The sequence below is a fragment of the Cyprinodon tularosa genome, unplaced genomic scaffold, assembly GCF_016077235.1.
Source record: "Cyprinodon tularosa strain WSP-4 unplaced genomic scaffold, ASM1607723v1 ctg255, whole genome shotgun sequence".
Taxonomy (NCBI): Eukaryota; Metazoa; Chordata; class Actinopteri; order Cyprinodontiformes; family Cyprinodontidae; genus Cyprinodon; species Cyprinodon tularosa.
This window is the reverse complement of record NW_024038948.1, coordinates 295,830-307,850: the sequence shown is the minus strand read 5'-3', so window position 1 is coordinate 307,850 and position 12,021 is coordinate 295,830. Positions and strand designations below refer to the sequence as shown.

General features: G+C 39.3%; 1 protein-coding gene across 1 annotated transcript in view; it reads right to left on the bottom strand.

Annotated features, from left to right (window-relative positions):
- tmtc2a (transmembrane O-mannosyltransferase targeting cadherins 2a) overlaps positions 1 to 12,021 on the bottom strand; it is an 85,317-nt gene that overhangs the window by 46,016 nt on the left and 27,280 nt on the right. The window contains exon 2 of the mRNA XM_038288424.1: positions 10,424 to 11,039. Within this exon, the coding sequence (XP_038144352.1) occupies positions 10,424 to 11,039 (616 nt within the window). The remainder of the gene's footprint in view (positions 1 to 10,423; positions 11,040 to 12,021) is intronic.

The following is a 12,021-nucleotide window of genomic DNA, read 5'->3' as shown; positions in this document are numbered from 1 at the left end:
GCATGCACAGAAAAAAAGCATTTTCCCTTTATAAATCACAGCTGTACAGGTGCTGGTCATAAAATTAGAATATCATGAAAAAGTAGATTGATTTCAGTAATTCCATTTAAAAAGTGAAACTTGTATATTATATTCATACATTACATACAAACTCATATATTTCAGATGTTTATTTTGTTTAATTTTGATGATTACAAATGACAACAAATGAAAATCTCAAATTCATCATATCAGAAAATTAGAATATTACTGAAGACCAATAAAAACAAAGGATTTATAGAAATGTTGGCCAACTGAAAAGTATGAACATGAAAAGTATGAGCATGTACAGCACTCAGTATTTAGTTGGGCCTCCTTTGGCCTGTATTACTGCAGCAATGCGGCATGGCATGGAGTCGATCAGTCTGTGGCACTGCTCAGGTGTTATGATAGCCCAGGTTGCTCTAATAGTGGCTTTTAGCTCTTCTGAATTGTTGGGTCTGGTGTATTGCATCTTCTTCTTCACAATACCCCATAGATTTTCTATGGGGTTAAGGTCAGGAGAGTTTGCTGGCCAATTAAGAACAGGGATACCATGGTCCTTCAACCAGGTACTGGTAGCTTTGGCACTGTGTGCAGGTGCCAAGTCCTGTTGGAAAATGAAATCTACATCTCCAAAAAGTTGGTCAGCTGCAGGAAGCATGAAGTGTTCTAAAACTTCCTGGTATGTGGCTGCGTTGACCCTGGACCTCAGAAAACACAATGGACCAACACCAGCAGATGACATGGCACCCCAAACCATCACTGACTGTGGAAACTTTACACTGGACTTCAAGCAACGTGGATGAAGTGCCTCTCTTCTTTTCCTCCAGACTCTGGGACCTTGATTTCCAAAGGAAATGCAAAATTTACTTTCATCAGAGAACATGACTTTGGACCACTCACCAGCAGTCCAGTCCTGTTTCTCTTTAGCCCAGGCAAGACGCTTCTGACGCTGTCTGTGGTTCAAGAGTGGCTTGAAACAAGGAATGCGACAGCAGAAACCCATGTCTTTCATACGTCTGTGTGTGGTGGTTCTTGAAGCACTCACTCCAGCTGCAGTCCACTCTTTGTGAATCTCCCCCACATTTTTGAATGGGTTTTGTTTCACAATCCTCTCCAGGGTGCGGTTATCTCTCTTGCTTCAACACTTTTTTCGACCACATCTTTTCCTTCCCTTCGCCTCTCTATTAATGTGCTTGGACACTGAGCTCTGTGAACAGCCAGCCTCTTTAGCGATGACCTTTTGTGTCTTGCCCTCCTTGTGCAAGGTGTCGATGGTCGTCTTTTGGACAACTGTCAAGTCAGCAGTCTTCCCCATGATTGTGTAGCCTATAGAACTAGACTGAAAGACCATTTAAAGGCTTTTGCAGGTGGTTTGAGTTAATTAGCTGATTAGAGTGTGGCACCAGGGGCCATCAATTTTGAACCTTTTCACAATATTCTAATATTCTGATATGATGAATTTGAGATTTTCATTTGTTGTCATTTGTAATCATCAAAATTAAACAAAATAAACATCTGAAATATATGAGTTTGTATGTAATGTATGAATATAATATACAAGTTTCACTTTTTAAATGGAATTACTGAAATCAATCTACTTTTTCATGATATTCTAATTTTATGACCAGCACCTGTACCTTGAAGGTTGTGTCCAAGGCACCAGCTCATGTTCACCCCTCTATAAGCCTGCATTTAACCATAAAAGGTCAGTGCAAAGCACCTCAAAAATGTCATGTATTTAATAGTTGCCAATGGCTACACAGCCAAAAGGTGGAAAAAAAGCGCAGATTTCTCTTTGGTGGGGATTAAAGTGGAAAGTCAGATAACTTGTTTGGTAGCTAAAGTAAATAAAAGAAACAAACATGACTGACACCTTCAGAGTCTGATGTGTGGATTGATCGTATTAAAAAAGACATTCAGGCAGCATTGGGCTTGTTGCTAGCTATGACATCTCAGCTTTACAGATACATTCACAAAACTATTGGCTGTAGGCACAAAATCTATCTGTAACTGTAGTTTCAAATGCATATCCTAGAGGGCCAGTGTCCTGCTAATGAGCTTCCATTGGAGCCAGGTGTGTTGAAGCAGAGGTGCCTAAAAAAGCTGCAGGATAACAGCACTCAAAGACTAGAGTTGGAGACCCCTGATTTATAAGATTTTTTTTTTTTTGGCTCTATCAGCCTTTATTTATTTCGTTATTTTTGAATGTATGCAGACAGGAAAGTCAGTTACAAGAGAGGGGAGATACATTCAGCAAAGGTCAGCAGGGCCAGGACTCACAGAACCTCCATGCCACATACAGCACCGCAGGTGCATCTAATTTCGGATAATAAATGGAGTGAAGGTAAACATTTTGTAAGCAGACTAACGGGTCTTTGAGGGTCAGAATTCTAGCTGATAGACCAGCATTCAAATACTTATTTACAGATGTATCATTCAAATAAATAGATTTTAAAAATCATACATTGTGATTTCTGGATTTTTTTTTTTTAGATTATGTCTCTTACAGTGGACATGCACCTACCATGACTATTTAAGTCCCATCCATGATTTCTAAGTGGGAAAACTTGCAAAATAGCAGGGTGCTCAAAAATGTATTTCCTCAATGTAGTCTTGGATCAAATGAAGTTGATCTGCAATTAAAGTTTCATATGAGGTCAAATTAAATGTCAAGAGAGCAATCTGGCTTCAGCTCCCACTTCAACATCCAACATTTGTGTCGCAGTTTCCCCCTGTCCAAAATATGCGTACCTGTACAGATGGGTCACAGTTGGTGTGAAATCTTTTTTATAGTTCACATCCTTTGCCTGGAAATCAGCTTAAGCAAGTTTCAGGGATTTTTTCTGTGCATACACAAGCTTTATACTGTAAATTAGACCCCTGGGTTAGGAACTTCTGAAAGCATTTGGTCAAGTTTCACAGAATACTTTCTTAGGGCTTTTATAGAACAGGGAGCATTTTGGTGGTTTACAATAAAAATCAAAGAATCAAGTGGTTAAAATGAAACAGTCTTAATGTAATCATTTGCCTCAAGAAACAAAACAAAACAAAATAATGACTAAAACCAGAGCTTTTTTGAAAGCACTACAACTTTTACTCTATATTCAAACAAGGTAGTGTCTCAAATGCAACGAGGACTGTGTCTATAGTGTACTGTTAAATTAAATCAGACTTTAAACCCTTCCTACACTGTAGAGAATACAAGACATCTCTTCCTTTCCATCATGAACATCAGCTAAACAAGAAGCATGCAGCAGAACTTGCAGCCGAGAACATAATTTCACAGCTGAATGGTTCTGCTGAAGGATAATTGGCCCAGCATCCATCAAGCCGTCAGCCGGTTACACTGAACTTAATCTGTGTGTCTGCAACGCTCATTGAGACAAATGAGAAAGGAGGAGTCACTGATACTCACATTAAACTGGAAAGGACAATGTCAAATTTAACTAGCATCTGCTAAAACTGAGCTGTTCGTTTTTGTTGTGCTGCAGATGCATGTTACTGAGGTAGGAGACTGAAAAACTGGATTATAATTAATGAGTAGGAATATGTCGCTCTTTTCTTTGATTTAACAATATATGCTTCTCACTTTGGATTATGCTTTTTGCTCATTATCTTATTTGTAAAGTAATAGATTCAGGCATGTGGGTTTCTTTTAAATAATAAATGCTTTGAATCCTTGCTCAGCACTAAAACAAGTGAAATGACACATTCAATATTAAAGATAAACACTTTTCTGACACCAACAAACCCAGTTTTCCTTTGCAGGGGTTAGGGGTAGGGTCACAAACCTGTTTATTTCATGTTATTGAGAAACCACAGCTACAGAAAAAAACAGAAAATATGTTCTAAGTTGTCAGACACGTTCTGTTTTCTCAACAGTCTTTGGTGATAACATCTCACCATCATTTGCTGCCATCCATAACTTCTAAATTCCTCCTGGTTTTATCATATCTCTTTTTAAAATCTCATCTCAGTTTGTTTAGGGAGTAAACAGAATAACTGCCATTCAATTTCCTCGTCTGTTCCTACTGATGCAATGCTGACAATTAGCTTTTTTTTAAGTGGCTCCAGTAAAGCAGATGTCATCTAGGTTTTTTCATTCCCCTGATTGCATTAAAAAATAGAAAAGCATTGAAGAGTGCAGACCTTTGGTAACAATAACAACATCATTAAAATCCTTTTTCGAGGAAATTATAAATAAGGCACAGCATATGCCTGCAGCCTCTGGTGTTTGTTCTGCTCTCACCTTCATTCATTCTGCTTTCTTGCTGATCACCAGCTTGAGACTTTGAGTGATAATACACTATACTTCACTCCAATACTTCGGGAATATTTTGAGTCTGATGCTGCTTTGAAAAAATTTCATTAAAGTCCATTAGTGACCTTTTAAGTTATCCTTGTACACAGACGGATAGACAGACAAACACACAATCTCAACTAAAAACATAACCTCCTTGGTGGAAGAAATAAAGAAATTTGGATGTGCCATGCATGTAAGGGGTTTCTCCCAATACAATTACTTGAAAATCACTGTCTCACAATAGTAGGATAGGCAACTGGAGAATCCAAACCATCCATTCCCAAAATGCTACAGGGGCACCAATGGGGAGGCAGACTAAGATGAGATAAAGAAAAGGAAATGAGTCCATGGTTTCCTTTTCTTTTGCTGTCTCTTGATATCCCTCTTCCATTTATTTTCCCAAGCTTTCCCAGACATCTGGCTCACAATCAAGGAAACCATTGCCCCATGGCTAGCTCCAGCACATAATGAGCTCCCTGCCAAGATAACCAGGATATGGGGCAGCTGAGGAGGGCACCGCCAGAGTGATAAAGGAGCCAGATGTGCCCAAAGTGTTGTCAGCTAAGCAGGAAGACCTGCCAGGCTGACAGAGAGATGCTGGTCACAGCTAAGCTGCTATCTATCCAAATGAGGTTATTTCCAGTTCCACTGAGTTATAAAATGAAAATAGAATCAGTAATGTTTAATTATGAAAACTATCACAGACAGTTTTTGATTAGGGGCTATATAGTTCACCGCACAGAGGGTGGCAGAGCCTTGGAAGATTTTTCAGAGCTTGATGTGACATCATGCAGAAAACAAATAAATTATTTGCATGTGAAGTTAATGGACAGTGGGCAGCCATCTTGATTTGCATTGTGTTATACAAAGTCTAAAGTCTAGAAAAAAATGGCTGGACCATACAGCTGATCAGTAGGCTTGCCAATGGCATTTATTTGAGTTTTCCCTGCATTTAGTCATCTTTATATCAAACTCTGTTGTCGCAATATTTATCTATCCACCAAATATTGAAGATCTGTACAAATAGGGGCTCATCCAGGATTCCTAATAGGCAAGAACACCACTGATCTCTAAAAATCCTGTTATATTAAAACCTACCTGCTATGGGCAGTCCTTAATGCCTGTAAGGGTGTGGTGTTTAGTTGCTGTCTCAATCCTTTATTTACTTAATACAATCACATTAAAATCGGTAAATTCAAAAACAATGGTTTTTACAATTTGTCATCAAAAACGTTTCTTCAAATGGGTTTCTTGCCCCTTCATGAAACCCACATGCTGTGATTTTTAAAACTATTTTGTTCTGCTCTTCTCTTTAAGTCATTACAAAGAAAATAAATATTCTCTCAGTTCTTGGCAAGGTACAAAATAAATATCATAAAAAATATTTAATGTTCATTGGCTAAAACTCTTCACAACTGTTGACAGTTTTAAAGCATTGGATTGGCTCTATGCAAAGATTTTTGCCTATTGTCTTTATTAATGTAGAATATTATACAGAAATAATTTATTTTTCTGTATTTTATGATGATGTGTTTTCAGTAGTGCTGTCAAAATTATCGCTTTATTATCGCGTTAACGCAAGGCCATTTTAACGGCGATAATTTTTTTAACGTGAGATTAACGCTATGTGGTTTTATGGTACAATTTTCCAAGTACATCCCGCTGCAGCCTGCGAGAAGGCGGGGCTATTTTCCCCCAGTGTATGCATTTCTCATAGGCTTCGAGAGCGGAGAGCTCCTCAAGGGAAAAAGACGCTCATACACTGGGTGACGCTAGTGCCTTTTCTTTAAGCCCCACCACCAACAAACAAGTTGAGTGTCTGGTAACTAGTAGCAACCTGGAATATGCTGAGAAAACAGATTACTGAGGTGAAATGGAATCTGCTACGGCACTCTTGCTGTCTGTGTACGCCACAGGTCGGTATCGTGTGTGTGTGGGTGTGGGTGGGTGTGTCTGTGTGTGGGTGGGTGTGTCTGTGTGTGGGTGGGTGGGTGTGTGTGTGTTCTCATTTTTGTTAAGAGGCTGAAAAGTAACTTTCTAGAGCATAGACTACCTCCATCTAGTGATGTCGGTCTATTGATTTTGATGTATTGATTGAAAATTGTTCATTATTATCTTGGTTAATTAACATCTAATGTTAACTGTACTACATTTTATAGCAGTAGGGTAAAATGCTTGTCTTTGTTCAAAAGACTGTATTAACTGTAAAGACAGTCTTTTACATCAGCCTGTTTTCAGGGCCTTTTTTTTGGCTACATATTTGTTATTTTTTGCTACATGCCTCCCCATCTTGTTTGTTTGTTTCTATGGCATAAATCAGTGTCTGTGACCTGTTTTCATTTTAAAAAAGAACATTGGCACAAACCTAGCCTGTATGTATTTTCTGTATGTCATTGAGAGTATTTAAATGATTTTCAATCAGAAAAAAAATTTGCGATTAAAATGCGATTAATCGCGAGTTAACTCAGGCATTGATGCGATTAATCGCGATTAAAAAAAATTTATCGATTGACAGCACTAGTTTTCAGATATTGTTATTTTAGCAATGCAATTACTAAAACTATTACCCATCTTCAATAGGTTCTACACCTGCTCTAGTTTTGTTTCTACGAAATTAAATATTCTGTTTAACTAGATGAAATTGTCCAGTTATGTCGCTTGATGTCAGCATATCCTTTCTTGTGGACATTTAAATGTAAATTTCTTACAATAGTTATGCTTTTATAGACATTGGCTTTGTCTAAACGCCCGCCCTAACCCCTATATCCTTAAATCACTATATAGACTTGGGACTATATTGTCGACTTCATACAGTAGTTAACTCAGTTAACTGACTGTTTGGATAGATGATCACTACTTTTTGCTCCCTGTTGGTCTCCAACTCCCCACACGTTACCTGCACCATCTTTGTTAGTTGTGGCCACTGTCAGATATAGTAAAAGGGCCAATGTGACAATAAATCCCATAATGCTTTGCAAGGAGAGCTCTCCTTACATAGGATTCCGGGATATATCTGCTCATCTAGTGACCATGGTTGATCACTAATTTTCAAGGTGCATTGTGGGAAATTTCGAGTCCACTACTTTTTCATCCACTAGATGTTCGAACACTGGCGAACAATGGCGTAATGATTATATAGCGCCCTATATCATGGGACATTCGGACACAACCATTGAGTCATGGTTTGTGATTATGTTAGAAAAACAGTTTTTAACTGCTTGTTTTTGCAACCATACAACTTGTAACATCCAAAGGCAGGTGTGGATTTTCTTTTTGCTGAGGCAGTGGTTGTGGGGGGACCCAGTTGAGTCAGTCTGGCCTAACATTGAAAATAAAACTAAGATACACTAAAAGTGCTTTTACATCTTTCCAATCTCTCTGTGCCTCTGAATGTACACAGTTCTGCAATGGGTTGTTAATTCTGCCAAGGTAGGGTGAAATCTCACTGAGGCAGCAGCTTTTCTAAGATGCGTTTGATAGGCTGCATAATGGTTTCCAACAAGCAAAGGTATATATAGATATATCTAAAATGAGGAACAACTATTAGAAGGTTATCTTCTTTCTCAAAGCCGGCATGCCTTTGCTGAGTAAACCCAAGGGGGCTTTTTAATCATGCTTGTTAATTATTGTATTGAGATCATCTCATTAGCTTAACAGAGTTTCTGCTAATCAAATGAGGTGATCACTTGTTGGAAGGTTTTACACACAATCAGTTGAGTCACTGTGTCCAGAATGTCCTCCTCAAATTCCTTGAGTTTCTGCAGCAGGGAATGAATCCCTGGAGAGCGCACTTATGTATTTTTGGAAAGCTTGCCTGACAAATGAGCCAAATAAAGTACCTGAGGGGCATTTGGAGCTGTTTGCCTTCACAGCTCTTTTGAAAACTTGAAATGAGAAAATGATTTAAAGCAAGGGGACTTTTTTTTTGCTTCTGTTTCCATGAGGCACAAGCATCCAAATTGACACTTCAAAAGTATATTTTTAGCCCAAATGTTTGCTTTTTGCAGCAAAAGATGGTTGTAGGAAGGAGGTTGTAGGAAGCACTGTAAGAAAGTGAACAACTTCTCTTTCAAGTGCATTTTCTTTCCATTTAGTGTTAAGTAAAAAAACAAATTCTTGGCTTCTCCTGGTCATTAATAAGGTTTTTTCAGATTAGATCAAGTTTAAAAATTAATCTCTATTAGGGCTGCAGCTAACGATCATTTTGCAAATCAATGTATCTGTCAATTATTTTTTCAATTAATTGATTAATAATTGGAGAGCAAGAAGTCCCTTAAAGAAGAGCTTTTACAGAATTTAAGCATATTGACGGATGAAAAAGTTAGTTTTTTGTTAGGGTTCCAGTCTGTGTGGTTTGTTTTGTGTTTGTCTTCCTTCCTCCACCAGGCGGCGCCTGGTTCTGGTTGGCCTCCTCACACACCTGCTGAAGGTTACCTCATTAAGGGAGTGCTCTTAAAGTAAAAGTAATTAAAGTAATAGTAAACCCAAAACATGATAAGCCTTCATTTTCTACTCACCCCCATGCTGAACAACACTCTGGAGTACTTTTTTGATATCTCAAATGCATCTGGAGATCTTGGAGGCTTCTTGCTGTCTGCATTCAGCTCGGCAAAGAACTCATGCTCTTCCTCAACACTGAAGTCCTCAGACATTTTTCTTTCGTTGTTTCTTTCTTTGCACAGGTAAACAGCACATTTCTTCTTCTACTCTTGCATTATCGGCAGAGCAGACGCTGAATGCGAACTTTCATCTGGTTTGGTCTGACACGGTTTCCGTAGAGTCGTGAACTCGCAGGCGAGCGCTTCCAAAAAAGACAGCAAGAAGCCTCCCAGATCTCCAGATGCATTTGAGATATCAAACAAGTACTCCAGAGTGTTGTTCAGCATGGGGGTGAGTAGAAAATGAAGGCTAATCATGTTTTGGGTGTACTATTCCTTTAAGCTGTTGACTGCCACTACCTCGACGTCAGAGTGTTTGCCAGTTTTGGGTACTCTAGCCAAGCTGATTTTTGCTGAGTCAAACTGAGTTTTTGTCCACCTGAGTTTTAACCTTGCTGTTTTGTCTTTGCCTCTCGGCAGGAAGTCATCCTGCAAACTGGATGTTTCGGACCTTCTCTCCCCTGGAAGGATCTTCTGAGAACAAGCTGAGCTGAGGATTCAAGTTTGTGGTTCTGGTCAACCCTTTTCCCCAAGGATCGTTTGGGGCTCCTCTCTGAGCAGGGGATCCATCTCCACAACAACCTGTTCAAGTACCGCAGGAAATCTAAGTGGCAGTTAGCCTCTCCGTTCTCCAACGAACAACCACATTCTGGGTAAATCCTGTCCCCCCCTCCATCGAAAAAGACAAACACTGGAACATCCCACACCGACTGGAGTCAATAAGTGACAACCATTTTCTGGAAATGTGAGTCTGCAACCTTTTTCACCTCTTCAAGTTCAAGAATCAAATTTCCCACTGAGCCTGAACTAACCGCAGTGTCTTCCCCTCACTTTCCAGTTCGGGTGGAACAGTGTTCAGAGCTACACTGGATTCATCACATCCATCTCAATAAACCAGTTAAACTTTTCCCTGGTCTCTCTGTGTTGGTTTACTGCATGTGGGTCAGAGCACTTGAAAAAATCATGACAGTTTTTTATCTTAACTGCAAAATATTGTTTCTTTTTTACAATTTTTGTGTAATTACTGCTCTAAGTTGGTTGCTCTATTAGCTAAAGTCGTGTTTTAGAATCTCTATTTTCCAGTTAACGATTAACCAATTTTTAAATTATTTGATAATTATTTTATTAATCAATTAATAAAAATGTTTTTGATTGTTTCAGCTCTAATCTCTATACAGTAAATAAATAAGACTGCATTTTTGCAGGGTAAAGGCTTTAGTAAATGGGTGGTAGGTTGTCTTATTTTCTTCAATTCCCTTGTTTGGTTGCACTGAAGAAGAGTTTTTTCTTAAACATTGATGCTGATAAAGACCAGAAGTGGTTTTCATACATTGATTAAGTCTTCTAAGCAGCTTTGTGTCAGCACATGCTAATGTGTTTCCTAATTACTTCTCATTTTCACATTACCACACCAACAAAGTAACATGAGTTCATTTACCTTTCCTGATAGTAGGAGCAATGCCTGGCGGAAGCGGAGCCTCTGGAAAACGAAGAGTTCGTACACAGCTGACACAGCCAGCACGGTCACACCCTGCTCCTTCCACAGCATGCTGGCAGCTGCACACCACAGGCTGCCCAGCAGCCAGCCCCAGCATCTGGCAGCAGAGCTGCTGCCACATGCTCTCCTCTGAAAGGCCCTCCATGTGTCACCTCTTAATCCACAGTGTCTCACATAGCAGAGAAGAGACAGCAGGAAAAACAAAGCTGCACCAACATCTGCCCTCCCAACCACACCAGCGACCGCTTCAGTGTGCACTGGATGAGAGGCAAAAAGGAGCCCAGCTAAAAGGCTCCACAGCCCCCTACCGAGTAGGGTTTGACTAAGGGCTGTGACCAGGGCTGTGACCAGGGCATGGAGCACAACATTCAACAAGTGGTAACCCCAAGGACGCAGGCCGTGCAAGGTGTAGTTGAGTCGGAAAGAGAGGGTGCAGAGTGGGCGGAAGGATTTGTGGCTACCGCTGTGGGTGAGCAGGGTCCCCCAGAAGTCGTCATAAAGGATGTTGGTCCATGGGGTCTCTGATAGAAGGTCCTGGTTCGTCTTGATGGCTCGACTAACGAAACAAAAGAAAGAAATTAACTAGTTTTATAGCAAACATTAACATGATTAATCAAAGATTTCAGAAAATGCTGATAGACATGAGCCACCCACCAAAGGTCTCAAAAAATGATCTAAAATCCAAAGATTTGATGGGACATTTTGTACTTATGATTTTACCTGCTTAAAGGTATAGTGGAAGATTTTCGCGAAGGTTTAAAAAAACCTGCCCTCCCCACTTTAAAAAGAAAATGCACATCCCTGTACCCACTCCCGGGAGGTAACATCTATAAAGCGTGTGCGAGAGCATGCACCGGCCAATTTCTCCTCGTGCATGCTTTGTAGTCAGACTCACTGCCGGCAAGTGAAAATGGGGACGAGGATATAGGAAGACCTAAAGTAAACATATCAGCAGAATGATTGACAACTATCAGGACCACTTATTATGATCCTCCTGGAAAAAGAACATCCTCCACTATACCTTTAAAATAGGAAGCCAGAAGTTTTCAAATAAAGCCTGACACTGTGATACACTGTTCAGCTGCCTGAAAAAAGCTGCATTTATTTGCAGATCAGACACTTTGAAACTTCTGATAAAATTGTTTTTTTATTTAACAATTGAATACATTTCTGACCGCTTTACTCAATGCAATATGCATTTCCATTTCGACTAAAACAAAATACAAATTTTTGTTTTTAGAATATTGTATAAATACAAAAAAACAGTTTCATTCCTTCTTTAGGTTGTCATAGCTGTTAATAGATAGTGAATAATCAAAATCATGTTAAAAAACAATAGTTCACCTGAATATTGCATAGCTTACTTGAAAAATTTCCAATTCATACTAATGATCATCAATTTGAAAACTAATAACAGAAAAGAACAGTAAGGAAGCTACACATCTTAAACCAGCTGCAAAATTTAGTAATTAGTCAAAGGAACATGAGTTCCTGCAGTGTGTGCACATGTTACTGGTTCCAGCGTGGACACGGACAGG